The 19876-nt window shown below is 49.2% G+C and overlaps 1 protein-coding gene across 1 annotated transcript in view; it reads left to right on the top strand.

The window, feature by feature from the left end:
- The window catches only part of Tulp3 (TUB like protein 3), a 34229-nt gene extending 16777 nt beyond the window's left edge, over window positions 1-17452 (top strand). Inside the window, exons 2-11 of the mRNA XM_021637045.2 lie at window positions 3616-3667; window positions 5735-5894; window positions 6379-6555; window positions 10806-10930; window positions 11144-11341; window positions 12052-12164; window positions 12876-12990; window positions 13826-13924; window positions 14522-14693; window positions 15507-17452. Coding sequence (XP_021492720.1) covers window positions 3616-3667; window positions 5735-5894; window positions 6379-6555; window positions 10806-10930; window positions 11144-11341; window positions 12052-12164; window positions 12876-12990; window positions 13826-13924; window positions 14522-14693; window positions 15507-15640 — 1345 coding nt within the window. The 3' untranslated portion in view covers window positions 15641-17452. The remainder of the gene's footprint in view (window positions 1-3615; window positions 3668-5734; window positions 5895-6378; window positions 6556-10805; window positions 10931-11143; window positions 11342-12051; window positions 12165-12875; window positions 12991-13825; window positions 13925-14521; window positions 14694-15506) is intronic.
- Window positions 17453-19876: the final 2424 nt, after the last annotated feature.

Genomic DNA, 19876 nt, shown 5'->3' with positions numbered 1-19876 from the left:
AGAGATTACATTTGCCAAAAAACTTACAAGAAAAGTTCAGAAGTAACCTTTGCCCTTCACCTCAGTTTATCTCTTGTGTTACTAGTGACCCCTCACATTAAAACAAACAAACACGAACATTTAAGCCAGCCTTTAATCCAAGCACTCTAGAGATACAGTGATGTGATTCACTGAGTCTGGGGCCAGCCTGGCTACACAGAGAGACCCTGTCTCAAAACAACAAAAACAGATTTAAGAGCTAGGCACCGCGGTACACTCCTTCCTGTACTCAGTTTAAAAAAAAAAAAAAATGAAGAATTCCTGTATATGTCTTCTATTGTGTCTCCCTTTTTGTTGACGTTTTATGCAGTCACAGAGCAGTTAGGAAAACCAGGAAATTCATAGAGACTCAGTACCACTCATAGCCCACGGGCCACTTTCCAAGGAGCTTTTGTCAACCTCCCTAATCCTGTGGCCCTCTAATACAGCTCCTCATGCTGTGCTGGCCGCCACCCATAAAATTACTTCACTGCTACTTCAGAACTGTAATTTTGCTACTGTTATGAATCATAATGTAAAGATCTGAGATGTGGGGTGTCTGATATTCGACGCCTGTGAAAGGGTCTTTTGACCCCCTAGGGTGTCACAACCCACAGGTTGAGAACCGCTGCTGTAGACCATTCCTGAATACTGGTTTGTCTCGCTCTGTCTCACGATTAAGTTAAGGTGATGCCCCTTGGCAGTTGTACTATAGAGGTGCTGTTTTCTTCCCAACCTGTTAAGAGCACGATGCCTCGACCTCTCTTCAGGGGAGGCGTGGTTGTGTAGAAAGGCCTCGCCGTGCACTCTGGCTGGCCTCAAACTTGAGTCCTGGGAAGCAGGCTGCCCCGCTTGTGCGATCTTCATTGTAGTTAAACTCTCAGCCTTCTCCTCTTTACCATCCCCCACCTGTGGGAACGACCATCTTCTGAGAAGTCCTGTGGCATGAGCGTGTATGTCCCAGATGCTTCCACCACAATTAATCAAATCAGCCAAGCTATGGTCTCAGCACATGGGCTTTGGGGAAACGATAGGTCATGAGGACAGAGTCATCAGGAGGATGGAGCTGAAAGAAAGAAAGAAAGAAAGAAAGAAAGAAGGAAGGAAGGAAGGAAGGAAGGAAGGAAGGAAGGAAGGAAGGAAGGAAGGAAAGAAAGAAGGAAAGAAAGAAAGAAAGAAAGAAAGAAAACTGTTATGTCCATATGGTAGAATATCAAAGCTGTAGGGGTGGGGCCCGGAGAGGTGGCTCTCCTGTCAAGAGCGTAGTTCAGTTCCTGCTAAATGAGATGAAACACAGGGTCTTGTGCCTGTTAGGCAAGCGCTCTGCCCCTGAGCCACATCCACAGCTTAAGTTAGAGTTCCTGTAGCCGATGTGTAGGTGTTAACTAGACGGAACAGGCCTGTAGCATCTATTTACAGTTCTGCCCAGGTCAGAATGCTTCCGAGATACCCTGTTATTTAGATCTCCTGCTCAGCTTGCCCAGGCTCGCTGGGAGGCAGTGAGCCGCGTCTGGTGCAGCCTTGAAGTCACACCCAGCGCGCTGACCGTCCAGTCAGAGGCTCCGAAGGGCGTGCTCAGCTTCAGAGTGTTCAGAGTGTAGATGATTGAGGTTTCAGCACTGGGGAGGCGTGGTGAGGAGAGGGGACAGCCGTTTTTATCCACGCCAGAAGGCATCACAGTTTTGGTCTAGTGTCTCGTGCAGAGTGTGTGCGTTGAGCTTTTGCGCATTTGCAGCAGTGGTTGGAAACTAAGCTGTAATCGCAAGTTTTTGCTCCAGGTTGATGTTTCCAAAATAATGCTCATGATTTTGTTTTGTTTGTTTTTGTCTCCGTCATTTTAGACACCATTTTTGCAAACCTACCCTCCTCCCCAGTGGATACCAACACTACTTACTTACCCTGTGGTAGTGCAGCGAGGATTTAGGAATGTGTGAGTGAGGCTGGAGATAGAAACATCTCAGGGGAAAGGCAGGGATCCCTCAGGGGAGGCCAGAAGTGGGCTGCAGCAGGGAGGAGGGGCTGGAATTGTAAGTGCCCTGTGGCTTTCCTGTCTATTCCTTTGTTTAGTTTGCTCTGCAGTGCCAAGGCTGGACCCACAGCCTCATGTACGAAGCCTTCTACCACCGAGCTATACCCATAGCTGGTTTTGTTTTGTCTTTGAGACACAGAGTCTTCCTATGTAGTCCTGGATGACCTGGAACTCAGGGAGAACCACCTGCCTCTGCCTCCCAAGGGCTGGGATTACGGGCGTGAGCAACCACCTCCACCACCACTTGTTTTTGTTTTTGTTTTGTAACAAGAGTCCGACTCAGAGTTAGGAGTGTGACTCCATGGTAGATTTCTTGCTTAGCCCTTCCCAAGGCCCTGGGATCAATCGCTATCACTACCCAAAACACAAGACTATAGATGGATGATTGATATAGATAGATAGATAGATAGATAGATAGATAGATAGATAGATAGATAGATAGATAGATAGATGATTGATAGGCAGGTAGATTCATAGGTGGGTGGGTGGGTGGACAGGTGGATTAAAAGGGAGTCTGGAGAGATGGTTTACTGGTAAGAGCACTTGCTGCTCTTCCGAAGGCCCCGAGTTCAGTTTACAGCATACCTCGTGGCAGTCCACACCTATAACTCCAGCTCCGGAGATCCTGTGCCCTCTTCTGGCGCCCAGAGCAAATGTTACTAAGGCCGGACCTTGTTGATTTTGAAATGCTGAGAAGCCCCAGACTGTCCTCAAAATCAGGGCAATCCTCCTAGCTCTGCCCACCCACCCCCAGTACTGGGAGGGAAGGTGTGACTGCCATGGGAGGCTGTGATAGCAAACTGGGAGAGTAAGTGAAGTACCTCGCCCAGATCTTAGGGAAGTCGGACAAGGTTGGGAGCTGTGACACTCAGCCCGTTTGTCTCTCACAGAAGTAGCTCAAGAAAAAAAGGGGTGGGGGGATAAAATAATCTGATTTTTTTAGGTCAGTTTAAATGCCATCTGTAAAAATTAGACATGACTCTCCAAAGCCTCTGTTCATTCACCTTCAGAATGAAAAATTGGACCTGATTCATGGGGTTGCTTTAAGGAATCAGCAAAACAAGACACACACCACTTAGGCCATGCTGTTTTGAAACAACGAATACTTGATACACAGTTTAAAACAAAAAGAGCTGGGTGGGGCTCCATGGACAGGCTTAGCAGCCTCAAGACCCTGGGCACCATCCCCAGCACAGAACAAAGTGGGAGGGAGGGAAGAAAGAAGGCAGATAGAAGAAGGGAAAGAAATCTCTCCAGTGTGGGTTTGTGTTAGCATCTTTTTCTTAGCCTTTGTGGACTCTGACTTCCTGTGGGCCTCTGGAATCTATGACAGTGCTTGGGCCTGCGGGCAGTGGTTGGGCCTGAGGGGAAGTGGGTAGGCCTGTGTCATAGTAGCTCAGAGGCCCTTGTGTGAGCACAGGCAACACCTGGAAGCGGATGCTTCCCTTAAGGCAGTCGATTGGGTACAATTAGCCCGTGGGAATGCATGTATGAACAAAATGAAATAATTGACAGGCTTTTAGAACGATTTTGTCTATGTGCTGTCCTTTCTGTCATTTTCGAAACAGTGCCTTCGAAGATGAGACCCTGAGGCTTCGACAGCTCAAGCTGGACAATCAGGTGAGCAGAGTCTCTGGAGGAGCTGCACTGACTGGTGCTGAAGTCACGACAGGGGGATCACTCACGGTCACTCACTCAATAAACAGTGTGTGAGCTTAGTAGTTGCTGGGCTTAAGCACTGGGCTGTGGCAAGTCCAGAGTGGTTTGAAGATGGGAGCAATACGCTTGGCTTTATTGCTAATCAGTGAACATCTCCTGGAGCATGTAAGAATTAGAAGGATGTTGTACTGGGCATGGTAGCACTAACTGGGAATTAATCCCAGCACTAGAGGGGCTGAGGCGGCCTGCTGGGAGTTCAAGACCAGTCTGAGCTAACATCCAAGATCTGGCAGCTTCATCTGTTTGGTGTCTGGTGAGGGCCCGTCTCAGGTTTCTGTCACTGGGATAAACACATGACCATACTCTGCAGAATCTCCTGTCCCTGCCTCTCATGCCCCCATATAGATACCCTAGGACGACAGACACTTGAGGTACTGCATTTAGATTTCATGTGGTTTCTGGGGATCTGAGCTTAGATCAGGCTGGCAAGGCAAACTTATACTCACTGAGGCACCTCCCTGCCCCACCCCCCACTAAGCGTGTATGTGTTTGATTATTTTATTTTTTTAGTGTTTTGAAACAGGATCTATCTTTGTAGTCCCTCCCAGTTATCCTGGAACTCACTCCGAGGACCAGGCTGGCCTTGAAGTCACAGAGGTCCGCTTGCCTCTGCCTCCCGAAGTACTGGGATTAAAGGCGTGGCCACCATGCCTGGCTCCCACTAAGAATCTTTTTGATGGTCTTTCTATCATAAATGATCGTTCTAGAATTCCCTAGCCTAGAGACCTCCAACAATCTTTCATACATGTTTTAATGAAGGAAGGGGAGGATTATGTGCTGTGGTGTCTGTAGTGACACCATAATGATCATGCAACTTGGAACTATACTTGAGTCCGCTGTTTTCATGTTTGCTTTTTTTTTTGAGATGGGTTTCTCTGTGTAGCCCTGGCTATCCTGGAACTTGCTCTGTACACCAGGCTGGCCTCAAATTCATAGAGCTCCACCTGCCTCTGCCTCCCGAGGGCTGAGATAAAACGAGTGCGCCCTCAACGCCTGGCCAGTTTCTTTTTTTTAACTTTCGTCAAAAACATTTGACAGTCACATGAGGTTGCATGGGCTCTACAGTGACAGGTACTGACGGCACACGAAACAGAGTGAGTCTAGCCAGGGACTCGCAAGCGGGAGTTGTCCGAGAAGAGGGAACCTCAGTTGAAAAACTGCTGCCATCAGGTTGGACTGTAGGCAAACCCGTGGGGATTCTTTTTTTTTGATTGATGATTAATGAGAAAAGATTCAAGTCCACAGTGGGTGGTGCCATTCCACTGTGGTCCTGAGGTTTAGAATTAAAAACGAAGCTGGCTATGAGAAGCAAGCCAGTAAGCAGCATTCCTCCAGACCTGTACTCTAATTCTTGTTCCCAGTTTCCTGTCCTGACTGCCTGTGGTGAAGGACTGTAAATGGAAACAAGGCCTTTCCACCCCAAGCTGCTTTTTTTTTTTTTCCACGGTGTTTATCACCACAACAGTAAAACACAAAAGCAAGCAGTCTGCCTGACCCCCTGGCTCTCTATTTTGCTTTTACCCATAGACTCCGTTGTTCTCTGCTCAGAATGTCCCAGGTGCCTTTTCTTTCTTCTCACCTCTGACCCAAGCTCGTTTGATTCTGAATTTTGTAAGATGAACAAGAATGCAAAACTGAGGTTGGCTGTGGCGAAACATCCCTGTAATCCCAGGATTGGGGAGGATTGGGCAAGAGGGTTGTTAGTTGAAAATCAGCCTACGATACATAGGAAGACCCTGTCTCAGAAAAGAAGAAGAAAAAAAACCTTCCTGAATGTCTCCACCACACACACACACACACACACACAAGATTTCTCTGTGTCACCCTGGCAGTCCTGGAACTCACAGAGATTCCCCCTAGCCTCCCAAATAGCAATAAGTATTTAGGAGGATTGGGGTGGGGTCGGTATCAGGCTACACTAGTTCAAGAGGGTAGGCCTCATGTTGTAACGCCTCATTTTCTCTCTAGAGGGCGCTGCTGGAGAAGAAGCAGAGAAAGAAGCGCCTTGAGCCACTCATGGTACAACCAAACCCAGAAGCCAGGCTGCGAAGGTTAAAGCCAAGAGGTAGTGAGGAGCACACACCTTTGGTGGACCCTCAGACACCTCGCAGTGACGTCATCCTTCATGGTGTGTATTTAGACAGTGCCACCTGTAACTTAAGTACAGTTTTCACAGACCCAAGATACAGCAGGAGGGTGCGGAGATGCCGCACAAAGATAGAGTTAGCATGCTTCCTAAATACTGTCATAATCTTTATAATCACATCCTGGGTCTTTGGGGGGGAAATAGATGTGGAAGATGCCTTGAAGTTCAAATCCTTAATGGAACTCTCTGAAATGAATGAATGAATCCTCAAAAATGAATGAAAACTCCCTGGCACTGAGCCACACCCCAAACCTCTTGGTCTCAGTCCTAGAATCTAAAGTACACCTTGAGTAGCCAAGTCTGTTAATAGAATCAGTCCCAGTCCTGGGGAAAAAAAAAAATGCACGTGACATTAAGGAAGGAGAAAGGAGATGGCTGGGTAGCCCTTGATTCTGGCTATATTTCCCAAAACCACCCAGCTCAGTTCTGGTTAACCTTCACTCTCTCTTTTCCCTTGGGCTCCTAGGCATCGATGGTCCAGCTGCTTTCCTTAAGCCGGAGGCTCAGGATTTGGAAAGCAAGCCTCATGTTCTCTCAGTGGGCTCCCCTGCTCCAGAAGAAGTCACCGAAGGAAATGGAGATGAGGAAAGCCCTGTGGAGACTTCCCCCAAGCCAGACCTTCAAGAGATTCTCCAAAAGCACGGTGAGGATGGTGCTGAGCTTAAGACAGGATGTCCTTTCTCTCGTTGGCTTGTGTTCGGAATGGCCCAGGCTGGCATAGTGTGGCTTGGGCTTCCAGCCTCTTTGACATCTAAGTGGTGGTGCTTGGCAAGAGTAGTTGTTCCTGCTGTCGTCTGAGAAAACAGGTAATGGTCATTATTATATGGCACAGCCAAACCCACTAGAAACAGCAAGAATCATGAAGCCAGCACAGAGGCCTGGTGCAGTTCCAGCAAAGCTGAGCCAAATGCTACAATCACTGTCCTTCTATCTCTCACTTTTGGGTTTTGGCCTCAGCATGTTGCATTCTTGGGAGCTTTCTATATTATGGTTCGTTTTATGTCTTTTCCTGAGAAAATTATGTCTTGAGTTTGTTAAGGAAAATCCTAGTTAACTTTATCTGGCCCTATTTGGGGCTTTCCTTATGCCCTGGAGATCATTAAGCACAGATCAGCACATAGCTAGGTGAGGCCATTATTCCAGGAATCTTCCTGGGGCATCTGCCCCTGAGCTAACTCAAACAGGATAATTGGTACAGGGTAAACAGAGACAGTTGACAAGCTCTGACTGGCCAGGAGAAAAGGTTACAGATTCAAGGTCTGTTTTTAGCACTCTTAGAGCTCTCTGAATATGTAGTTTAAAAGACACGTGGTCTTACAGGGCACACCTGGAGGAATAGAACTCAGTAAGTAAGATAGACTGACTAAAATAAACTTTTCCTACTTTATAGCATAGGTGATGAAACATACAGTAAAGGAAGTTAGGTGTTAGTATTTGCTATTTATAAAAAGACCAGTTTAGATATTTTCTGTTTGTCTGGAGTGCTTTCAAACTGTAAACACTGCCAGCCTAAAAGCAGGCTGTCATGTATCAAATGTGCTTGCCTTGGAGGAGATATTCTTTAGATTCTTTAAATTGGAGTTACAGGGCTGGTAATAAAAATTAAATCTGTTCTGTTTGTATTTTCTGATTGTGACTGAACTTGTAACCCTGGACATGTAATGAAAAAGAATCAAACATATAATCTATACCACTTGGATAATCATTAGTCTGTCTTTGTTCTGTGAAACCTGTATAAACAAAGGAGCAACCTGATTGCTAGTCAATCGTAGCTGCAAAATTCTGGGGACCGTCTGCTCCTGACTTCCTCCCCTCCGCCTGACTCTTTGTCTTTTCTGCGGCTGCCCTGTCAGCCAGCTGGGGAAGACCCCTGGCAACTATAGATGATGTTTCCTTTCTTTTGACAGTTTTTCATTTCTTACCCCCCTCCTGTTGCTAAAATTCTTCTTTTGTCTCTGGAGCAAAATCTGTCCCTTCTGAGGTTCCAGTGACAAACTGAGGCTCATTCCACTACTAAGTCACTCCATGGAAATGAGTTTATTTATAGAGCATAGGTGAGGGTTACTTACAGGGGAGGGGCGCTCCCCAAATAGACCTCACCTGAAAAGCCTTATCCAGCAGATGCGAGGACTTTCTCACAGGTGGAGCCTTCTTCCCTAGTCTTCCTGGCTCTGGCCTGTGGCCTAAGGCTTGTGATTAAGGCAGAGTTGCAGACAGTAGGTGGTAGAGAGAGGCTGGCTACTCAGGCGTATTGTAGGTAGGTCTTGGAAGCCTCCCAGCCCCCGTGAGGGAATGTAAACAGTCAGCAAGCCCACGTCAGATTATCCTTTTGCAAGGGGTTGCAGCCAAACACCCCAAGGTAGTGAGTGGTAGCTTGGCCTGAAGGCTAGTCACTCAAACACCTCTTTTCAGCAAAGTTGCTCTCAGCCACTTTGTCCCACTGCACTCTGTTTCCGATGGCGAGAGCCCACTTCATCAGTTGGTGGTGTTGCATAAGGACACCTGTGCATTTCAGAGTTCGCTTGAGAGCTCCTCAGAGAAAACAGTTTCAGCCAGGCATTGGTGGTGCACGCTTTTAATCTCAGCACTCAGAAGGCAGAGGTAGGTGATCTCCGAGCTCAAGGCCAGACTGCTCTTCATAGTAAGTTCCAGAACAGCTGGGCTACACTCAGAAACCCTGCCTCAAAACAAAACAAAACAAAAAGAACCCAATTTCATAGTGAGATCAAGTGCCTATTTTTGCCATTTTGTTTTCCTTTTTGTTTTCGAGACAAGGAATTAAAGGCATGTGTGACCATTGCGTAGCAGCATTTTTTTTTTTTAACCTGTTTTTTTTGTTGTTGTTTCTTTTTTTTCCCTTCCAGACAAGGTATTGCTAGCCAGGAATAAGCTAGCCAGCCTGGCTTCCAACTTGAGATCCTCCTATCTCAGCTTCTTAGTGCTGAGATCTTAGACATACACCGCCATGCCCAGCTATGTACCTACCCTTCAAGTGAGAAAAGTGAAGGCCAGCAGGGAAGACATGTGTGCTGGGTGCCTGCACTGCCAGCCCCTACCAGAGAGGGGCAGCAGGAAAGCCCCCTGCAGCGTGGTCGAGCAGTTGGATGCTGAACCGGGTTTCTGTGTTCGTCCGTTTAGAAAATAGGTTGTGAGTTAGTGGTTAAAGACACCTGGTGCCAGTACCTGGAGTTCAGTACTCGGAGCCCCATAAGAGAGGGGAAAATTGACTCCGACAAATTGTCTTCCCTACACATATTAACTAAACAAAAGTTCTGAGGTGGCTCAGTGGGCAGAGGCACTTCCTGCCAAGCCTGACAGCCTGAGTTTGACTCCCAGAACCCACATGGTAGAAGGAGAGAATAAACAAAAATTCTGAAGTTAAAAAAAAAAAGATGGGACCAGGCATAGTTGCTGGCCTTTAATCCCAGCACTCAGGGGGCAGAGGCAGGCCAGCCTGGTCTACAAATAGAGTTCCAGGATATCCAGGGCTACACAGAGGAAACCCTGCCTCAAAAATAAGCAAAAGAAAACAAAAAAAACGGAAAAAGAAAGAAAATGGGTTCTGAGTGCATAATTGTCTGCATGATTGTCCTAGTGGGTGTGACTCATTCTCATGGATCGTTCATTCTGACTGAGGCTTTGTGGCCCGGGGAGGGGGGGTGAGAGGATGGGGGGTTGCAGCTCAGTTGGTGGAGTGCTTGCCAGCATGCATGCATGAAGCCCTGGGTTTGATCCCCAGCACTGAAGAAACTGCTCGGAGACGCATGCCTGTAATCCCACCGCTTGGAAGATGGAGGCAAGAGGATTCGAAGCTCACAGTTCTTCTTGGCTATACAATGAGATTAAGGCTATCCTGAACTACATGAGACCCTGTCTCAAAAATAAAGTAATTGATGCTTTGTGCTGGAAGTGAAGAGGTGCCAGGAAGTCCCTGGGTGCAGCTAACCCTAGTTGCCCAGAGAAGAAGTACAGGGCCAGGCACTGAGGTGACAGTAGCAGAGCAGGATGTGATGGGGTGGGAGGGAGGGTGGCCAGGCTAAGCCTAGAGCACTTAGAAGGGGCTGGCTCTGGGCACAGAGATGTGGGGCCATAGTGGCACACACCTTCACTCCCAGAGCTCGGGAGGCAGAGGCAGGCAGATCTCTGTGCATTGGAGGCCAGCCTGGTCTACAGGGTGAGTTCCAGGAACATCCAGAGCTACATAGTGAGACCATGTCTCAAAAACAAAAAGAAGAAGGCACTAGTTGATAGAATTTGGGAGGCCATAGTAAGATTTTGGAGTTTGCCAAAAGCATAAAAGGAGGTGATGGTGAGACAGGGTCTCAGGTAGTCCGGGCTGGCCTCAAGCTTGTTTTGTAGCCAAGGATAGCCTTGACTTCTGGTCCTTCTGTCTCTGCCTCCTGAGTACTGAGACTAGCATTGCCATAACTGGTTCCGGTTAGCAATTTATTATTATTGCTGTTGTTACATTTTTTTTTTATTTGTGTGTGTACTTGGGGACAGATATACATGCCATAGCACACATGTGGAGGTCAGAGGACCACTTTAGGAAGTCAGTTCTTTCCGCCATGTGAATCCCAAAAATTGAACTCTCGCCTTGGCAGCGAGAACCTTTACCGACTCATCATCCTGGCCACAGTTGGGAATGTCTTCAGCAAGAAAAACTTCTAAAACTCTTCTTCTTTTTTTTTTTTTTCCTTTTTGGTTTTATCAAGACAAGGGTTTCTCTGTGTACCTCGCCCTGGGTGTCCTGAAACTGACTCCGTAGACCAGGCTAGCCTCAAACTCGGTGCTGGGATTACAGATGTTCACCACCACAGAACTCTTCATTTCTAATTCCATCTTTTCAAAGCACAGTCGGTTGTTGCTGACAGCGTTTTCCTTTTCTGCCAGGCATCTTGAGTAGTGTGAACTATGATGAGGAGACTGACGAGGAGGAAGACCGAGGGGAGGGCCTCAGCTCCCCGCCAACTCACCCAGATACAGGGAGCTCTGCGGCAGTCCAGAAAGCAGCCTCGGTATGTTGAGCTGAACCCCCCCCATCGTCCTCCGCGGCTGGTGTGCCTGGCCCAAACACTGGGCAAGCATTGATGCCTGGGCTCCTCAGATTGCCCTTTGTCAGAGGACTGAAGACAGGGGGAGGGCCAGAGGACTCTGTCCTCCAAGTGTCTGTTGCAGGGGCTGAAGTTTGCACCCAATTCTGGTTGCCCACATAAAACTCTCGTTTTCAGGAGACAGGAGCTTCCGGTGTGACATCCGAACAGAGTGAGGCCCAGCTTGGAGAAGTGGATAATTTGGAGGAGTTCGCGTATAGTCCTGCCCCTCGAGGTGTTACAGTGAAGTGCAGAGTGACCAGGGATAAGAAAGGCATGGACCGTGGCTTCTTTCCCACCTACTATATGCACCTGGAAAAGGAGGAGAATCGCAAGGTACAGGGTCCGTCATGGGCCATTTTCTTCCTCTTTTTCTTCTAGTGCTGGGGATGGGCCACTGGCACCTGAAAACGGGTCATGTGCCCAGAAGTCCTGTTCTCAGTGTCATCAAGTCTGTCCTAGCCGTGGGTAGGATCTCTAGTCCCTCACCCCTGCCCACCTTCAAGAAAAAGGATTACCTATAATGTGAGGAAGTGGAGAAGTGTTTCCCTGTGCTAGGATGGAGCTTAGCCTCCTGCCCCACCATTGAGCTGACGACTACCACTGAGCTGCCCCATCCCAGAGAGAGTATGAAAGTATGCTCGTTTTTACCCCTCTCTCCATCTTTTGATGGGATTTTATGTAACCCAGGCTAGCCTCAAACTTGGAAACTGAAGCTGACTTGCTGAACTGCAGATCCTCCTGCCTCAGCCTTCCAAGCACTGGCTTTCATTGTCTATATTTATTTGGTGGGGGGTTGTTTTATTTTTTTCTTTAGTTTTGCTTTTGCGGCAGGGTCTTTCTGTGTAGCTCCAGCTGTCCTGGAGGTCGCTGTGAGGTCCTGCCGCCCTGTGAGGTCAGCCTGCTGCCCTGCCCCCTCAGTGCTGTGATTAAAAGTGTGCCCCGCCATGCCTGGCCTAGGATTGACTTCCTTGCACGTAGTGGGCAGTGATAAACATCGTGGGCTCACTGGACCTGTGTTTGACCGGCACCTTTTCTTTCCTCAGATATTTCTTCTTGCTGGGAGGAAGCGAAAAAAGAGCAAAACCTCCAACTACCTGGTCTCCACAGACCCAACGGATCTGTCTCGAGAAGGAGAAAGTTACGTCGGCAAACTCAGGTGACAGAACCCTGTCAGTGGCCTGTGCTTTCTGTAGTCCCTGTGACTTCAGAATAATGGCTGTTGTTTCTTCTCCCAAGCCTGTCTGCTCAGCCTCCACCCTCCTCTATGACTAGGGCTTAACCTACGCCCTCACACTTGATAAGCAGTTGCTCTACCACTGAACTACACCCCTAGATGCTGTTACTTTTTTTTTTTTTTAATGATTCAAATAGATAGATGTGTCAATCCTAAAAAGACAGAAAAGGTAACCCTTTAATCCTAGCGCTCTGCAGGCAGATCTCTGAGATCAAGCCAGCCTGGCCTACAGAGTGAGTTCCAAGGCAGCCAGGATTACACAGAGAAACCCTGTCTCAAAAACCAAAGAGAAAAAAGTTAAAATGAAATCTTGAGGCCAAGGGTAATGACGCATATCTTTAACCCCAGACAGAAGCAGGATCATGGGTTCCAGTCCAGCTAAGGCTACATAGAGAAACTTTATCTCAAAAACTAAAATAATAATGATAACTTATTTTATTGAATTACTTATTAATTGTTAATAAATCATGAATAAATTATTAAATGTTTTAAAATAAAAAAAAAAAATTAAAAGACAGTCCCAGGTGGTGTCCATGCCGGCGTTTGGCGAGCAGGCAGACAGGTCTCCCCTCTACTTCCGTCCTAGGGAAAAAAAACGCAGATCATCATGGTAGCTTTTTCTCCTGGTACTAGATCCAATCTCATGGGGACCAAGTTCACAGTGTATGACCATGGTGTCAACCCGGTCAAGGCCCAGGGCCTGGTGGAGAAGGCCCACACCCGGCAGGAGCTGGCCGCCATCTGCTATGTAAGTGCCACCCCTGCCTTGCCTGCTGCTCCCTGCTCTGCGCCCTCCTGCCAGCCAGCCAGGCCCAAAGCCGCCTCTCCCCCTCCTCCTTCAGTGTTTCTTTGATCCCCGAGTAGGGGCTGCCACTATTTCTTTCCTGTGTTCGGAGTGTTAATTGGATGTAGATCAGCGCGTTCTCTGCACCACCCTCCCTGCTCCTTTGCTGGCGCTTATTCTTGGGCCAAAGGCTGCAACAAAAAATAAACTAAAATTCAAAGCCATCTCTTTGTATTTAATGTTTCCCTTCCCTCCATCCCCTCTTCTTCTTCTTCTTCTTCTTCTTCTTCTTCTTCTTCTTCTTCTTCTTTTTTTTTGTTATTGTCTTTGTTTTGTTTTGTTTCTTTCTAGACAGGGTCTTCTTGTATGCCCTAGCCTTGCTGCATATTCTAGGCTGGCCTCAAACTCTCAACCTTCCTGCTTCAACCTGCTGAATTCTGGGATTAAAGGTGTGTACCACTACGGCTGGCTTTCTACTCTTTTTCTTCCTTCCTTCCTTGACAAGGGCTCACTACTTTGCTCAGGCTAGCCCCAAACTCCTGGGCTCAAGCAGTCCTCTCATTTCATCCTCCTAAGTGCCGGGACGTGTGTGTGTGTGTGTAAAGGTGTGTCACCACGCCTGACTTCCTGAGTTCAGTTTTCAGTCTCTGCGTTTAGCTCCAGCAAGGAAACGGAACTTGTGTTTGTGCTCTCCACACTGGCAGCATTTTCTGTGCTAGAGGAAGCTTCCCGTAAAAGCAGAGAGCAGTTTCTTGCTCCCTTCCGTTTCCAAATCCTGCCTTATTTTCCTGTCTTTCAGGAAACAAATGTACTTGGTTTTAAAGGTCCTAGAAAAATGTCTGTGATCATTCCAGGGATGAATATGAATCACGAACGCATCCCCTTTCGACCACGAAATGTAAGTAAAGACATATTCCCAGTGAGGCCAGGTCTCAAAGACAGAAGAAAATTTATACTCTACCAGCAAATGTCTCTAAAAGACAGTAATACACCTTTAATGCAGTAACACAGAAGAGACCAATTTAAAAAAAAAAAACAAACAAACAGCGTTGCTTCTTCGGGAAGCCCAGGTTGGAGTGCCTCTCTTACTGAGCGTTCCTCTGCTCTGGATCCCCAGGGCAGGGATGGTCCACAGATGTTGATTTGAGAAATGCTAGGACACATGTTAAGAGTCTCAGACCCGGGTCTGGGGAGTTGGCTCAGCGGTTAAGAGCTCCGTCTACTCCCCCAGACGACCGAGGTTCAGTTCCCAGCATGAATACCAATGGTAGCTCACAACCATCTGTAACTTCAGATTGAAACCAAAATCAGTAATTGTTTTTAAAGAAGAAAAAAAAAAATGTTGAAAAGGAATCCCAGAGCTTATGCGGATGTTTAGTTTGGTCCTCCGCTGCCATCTGAACCTTCCTGAGAGGGAGAGGCCGTCTCCCCGTTGCACCCTCCGGCGCTCAGAAGTGTGAGCAGGTGACGAGGTCGCCCTCTCCCCTCCACGCAGGAACACGAGAGCCTGCTCTCCAAATGGCAGAACAAGTCCATGGAGAACCTGATCGAACTGCACAACAAGGCCCCGGTGTGGAACGAGGACACGCAGTCCTACGTCCTCAACTTCCACGGCAGGGTCACCCAGGCGTCTGTGAAGAACTTCCAGATCATCCACGGGAACGACCGTAAGCCCAGGGGGCCGGGCGGGGGGGGGGGGGGCTGGGGCGCTGGGGGAGCTACTCCGCGCAGGCGCGGGAGTGAGCGCGCCCACCTCGGCCAGGAAGCCCACCCGGGGGGCGGGGTTAAAGAAAGGATCTCCCGGAAGGACCAGCCACGGGGCGAAGGGAGTGTGAGCATCCTTCTGTGGCACATCAGAGAACTCTCGGGTGAGGCCATTAGGACCCCAAACCAGCCGGTTGGAGCCCAATCGCATAGCCCCGGCCTTTCCCCCTGCCCACCGTGCTAGTCAGGAGTGATTTCCCAGTCTCCAGGGAGAAGAGAGCTGAAGTAGAAAATGAAGACAGACTTTAATTTACCCTTTTGAGACAGGGTCTTGCTGTGTAGGCCCGGGCCTGGGGAGCTCTGCCCTCCCGCCTCAGCCTCCAGAGTACTGAGATTACAGTTATACTCACACATGCTTCCCACCTGTTTATTATCCTGCGTGTGGTGCTAGGTGCGTGTGGAACGTGGTACCTCCCGCATCCTAGGCAGGTGCTGTACCCCTGAGCCGTTTCCCCTCCCGTTCGTCGCCTGTTCCCCCCAGGGCAACCACGTTAACCTCTAACTCGGCGGTTCTCAACCTCCCTGACGCTCCGCGATCCCTTAATCAGCTCCTCGTGGCGTGGTGACCCTCAGCCGTACAGTTATTTTCATGGCTGCTTCCTAACAGAATCGTGACGTGGCTGTCTGATGCGTGACCCCATGAAAAGGTCGTTGGGCGTCCCCTCCCCCCCGGTTTGAACTGCCACCCTAACGTGGTCCTGTCTTTCTGTCCCCAGCTGACTACATAGTCATGCAGTTTGGACGTGTGGCTGATGACGTGTTCACGCTCGACTACAACTACCCACTGTGCGCCCTTCAGGCCTTCGCCATCGGGCTGTCCAGCTTTGACAGCAAGCTGGCCTGTGAATGAGCGGCGGCAAACAGGGGACTTCCTCACCACAGAGCCTTCAGGAGCAGGGAGCCGCTTGCCCCCCAGCCTCCCCCAGCGCAAGAGCAGCAGCGTTTCTGCCCCCTTGGGGAATGATGGGGTGTGCGCGTGAGTGTGCGTGTGGGCGTTTATACACGCGTGCACACACACCCCCGTTCATGACTTCCCTGGACCTCAGAGACCGGCTCGTAGATCGCAGCCTCGCCTGGGTGAGAGGTGGGAGGTGGACAGCCGGGCACGATGGTGACTGCTGACTGCACCACCGAGTCTGCGCGGCGAGTGTAGCTCTCCTGTGCTGGAGCGCTTCCTGCAGAATCAGGTCCTAATGATGAAACACTCAGGCCTCCTTTTCTGAGGGCCCTTTCACAGGGGCGGGTCCCTGGGATGCCTCTGGCCTCTAAGACGGAGCCTGCAGATTTTCCCAGCCAGTGGTCTGATAGGCTCTCTTGCACTGACTCCAGTCAGCTTCTTTAGCACAAAAAAACAGCCATAATTAGTTGGTGCCCAAAGAGTAAAGCTGTGTCCCAATAAAACTTTATTTACAAAGTAGGCATTGGCCTAGTGTGGCCTGTTCCTCTGGTTTTTGGGCCTGCCTCCGTGCGCCCCTGTGCTCCAGGGCTGGAGCATCTTCCAAAACATGAGTGGAGAGGAGCGCGGTTTGCTTCTCAGGAGCAGCAGACTGACTCTTGCTTTTTTATCTTTTGGGTTTTCGTTTTGTTTCAAGACAGGGTTTCTTTCTGTGTCTCTGCCTGTCCTGGAATGTAGACCAGGCAGAGTGAGACCTCAAACTCAGAGATCCACCTGCCTCTGTCTCCCCAGTGCTGGGATTAAAGGCAACAGAGTGACTCTTCAGAAGATCTCATGCTGAATCCACTCTTGGTAGCTTTTGCCTCACGGGGATGATGGCCGTAGAGTATCATCTCCCGTCAGGGCTGGTATATTTTCTTTTTCTGGGTACTAGCTTGTTCCTGGGGCCTGAAAGTCTCTGATGTCCCAGCCTCCCTCTTCCCTGTCCTCAGAGCAGGTGGCATCCCTGAAAGCCTTCTCTCCAGCATCTTAGTCTAGTGTCATGCTAGAGCAGCAGGAGCTTCTCGGTAAGACACTCACTGACTCTCCGAAAGCCAACCTGCCAGTCTGGTTTGTCCCCTGGCCTTGAAGGCTGGCCCACATCCGTGCAGACACTGCCCTGTGCACCGAGGCCTTGAGATCATGAACCCTCCCCCAGCAAATCATGACCAATTCCTCAGGCTCGCCACTCCGTGATGTACCTGAACTTGAGGATTCCAAAACCTTGGCTCTGTGCTCAGTGGTCATCCACACCCAAGCTGCCCTTCCCAGCATGGGCGAAGGGTTGCTGGCCACTGCTCCACGGTTTTGCCCAGGTGGAGGAGGTCCCTCCCCGCCCACCCCACCCCCGCTCGGCATCAGGAGACTGCGTGGTGGCAGGAGAGCTGGGAGGAGGACACCTGTGCTCACCTACCGTCCTGCCTGTCCCTTCAGACGCCACCGGTTTCTGCCTCAGGCATGTTTTCCATTAAGTGCCTTGTCTACAGACTGCTCCGAAGCCTGACACACCTCTGGCACCCACTGTCCCCGACAAGCTACCGACGTTGAGCAGAAAGCTCTTCATCTGTCTTCACTTGAAGGGTGTGGGGGCCACAAGCCACCGGGTCTCACGTTTCTGTCCGGCTTAGAGAGCTGTGGAATCTGCTTGGGTGTGCAGGTGATGGCCTTTACATAAGTCATATTTATACCTTTTGTATACCCTATAAATAAAGATAATTTATATAAAAATGTCGCCTTCCCAGAATCCCATCCCTTGGGGTTCCTCCTGTTGTGTTCTGTGGGAACGTTCTTTAGTTCTTTGAGCCAAGGGGCAACAGAGTTCCGTCCTGGGGTTGACGCAGGCTGAGAGACTGTCCAGGAGACAGCGTGGACACGTCACACGGAAGAGCTTGGAGCTCTCCGCGTGGGTCGTGGAACTGAGTACAGGATGTGCTGTACTGACTGCGCCCTGACTGGGCCAGGCTGCATCACCTCAGACACCCACGTTGGTCAGCCTCCTGTGTCTTCTGTGGTGCAGCAAAACAAGCAGACTTGAAACACACCTCACCTACTCAAGGGCCGTAGCCTTTAAGCATACTCGGGGGCCACACGTGGATGTCAGACAGGATCCTGAGTATCCGAGGCTGGCCTGGTGTTCACCGTGTAGCCCAGACTGCCCTTGGATGCGCCTACCCCCTACCTCAGCCTCCCAAGTGCTGAGACTACAGGGCTGGTGTTTAAGGGTCGCCTTATACTGGCATATATCTGTCCACAGACCTTTCGTGGGCTTTCACTCCCGTTAGCAGTGAAGACAGGAGAAAATCAAGAGCCCCAGCTGAGGATTTAGTGTTTGGGTTTTTGTTGTTTGTTTTGGGGGTTTAGTTTGTTGGTTTTTGTTTGTTTGATACAGGGTTTCTCTGTGTAGAACTCACTCTGTAGACCAGGCTGGCCTAGAACTCACATAGACCAACCTGCTTCTGCCTCCCAGGTGCTGGGATTAAAGGCGCGCACCACCACTGCCTGGCTAAGAATTTAGTTCTTAATAGCCTAATTTTTCTTTTGCATAATTTTAAGTGACAAAATTGTATTCAAACCTTGGGGTTTCTTGGGGCGGTTGATACGCTAATTTTTTGTGTTTTATTTTTTTGTTTTTTTGCTTGCACATGTGCTTATGTACATATCTGGTGCCCACAGAGAACATAACATTGTTTTGTTTTTAGGTTTTTTTCAAGGCAGGGTTTCTCTGTGTACCCTTGGCTGTCTTGGACTGGTCTCGAACTCACAGCCATCCACCTGCTCCTGCCTCTCTGAGTGCTGGTATCACAGGCGTTTGCCACTGCCCACCCCACCCCCCACCCCCCGGCTACATGTGGTCCTCAGATCTCAAGTACTGAGCCATCTCTACCCACTGCCCATGAGCGCTGAGATCCAAATAGAGTGTTTATAACAGTTTCATCCAACATTCAGTGATCAGAGATTTTGTTTTGTTCCTTTCTGTACTGGGGATGGAATCCAGGGTCTCACACATGCTGGGTCACACCCTTAGCCCTATGTTAAAGAAAAGGTCCAAATTGATCATGGGGACATGCCTGTAGTCCCAGAACTGGGGCTGCTGGGTGAGGATCTGAGACCGGCTGGAACCACATGCTGAAGTCCTGTGTGAAGTTTTAAGACAAAGTCCTAGCTGGCTTAGAACTTGCTGTGTAGACTAGGCTGGTCTTGAACTCTCAGATCCACCTGGAGTGCTGCGGTTAAAGGTTGCTGCCCAGGCTAGCCTCTAACTGTGTAGCAGGTCTCTGACCCGAGGCTCCCAGGGTAGGCTAGGCTGGTGGCCAGGGGCACCAGGGATTGTTGTCTTCCAAGAGCTGGGACTAGAAAACGCAAACCAGGGGAGCTGGAGAGATGGCTGTTTTCTGGCCTCCCTGTATCACAGGTTTGCTGTTGTTTTTGTTTGTTTTAAAGCCTCACTCTTGGCGGGGCAAAGTGGTATCACAAGCCTGTAGTTCCAGCACTCCCTGGCTGAAGCCAGAACGGGGGGACTTTGAGGTCAATCTGGTCTACACAGCCAGATAAACTAATCAAAGTTTGAACTCCAGTGCAATGACAAACTTTGCCTTTGTTGGTTTCTGGCGCCACCTGGTGGCAAACAGTGCACATTACAAGTCCTTAAGAGCCCAGTGACCGCCACCCTACCCTGTGTTACAGAGTAACTCTTCTCTCAAGGTATGAGAACACTAGTTTAATAAATAAATAAATAAATACAAATAAAAAATTTAAAAAAAGGTGTATGGGGGGGATTGAGTCTTGGTAGGCAAGCTCTCTCTCTCCACTATGCCACACTCCGGGCTCCAAATGCTTTAAAATAAATTTCAGGGCCTGGAGAGATGGCTCAGGGGCTAAGGGTACTTGGGGTTCTTTCAGGGGATCTGAGTTCAACCCTTAGGACTCACATGGTAGCTCACAACCATCTGTAACTCCAGTTCCAGGGATCAACACCCTCTTCTGGCCCCATCAGGCACCAGGAACACACGTGGTACATGGCAAATTGATGAACCAGCCTGCCTCCGTTTTAGGCTTAAAAGCCATCTTATTCTAAAGACAAACTCGGCTCATTCCTGTTTGTGATTAAACCTCTGTTTCTCAAGGACTGAGCTGGGCCCAGCCTGTGACCCT

The sequence above is a fragment of the Meriones unguiculatus genome, chromosome 5, assembly GCF_030254825.1.
Source record: "Meriones unguiculatus strain TT.TT164.6M chromosome 5, Bangor_MerUng_6.1, whole genome shotgun sequence".
In the NCBI taxonomy this organism is placed as follows: domain Eukaryota; kingdom Metazoa; phylum Chordata; class Mammalia; order Rodentia; family Muridae; genus Meriones; species Meriones unguiculatus.
This window is presented reverse-complemented; position numbering and strand designations above follow the sequence as displayed.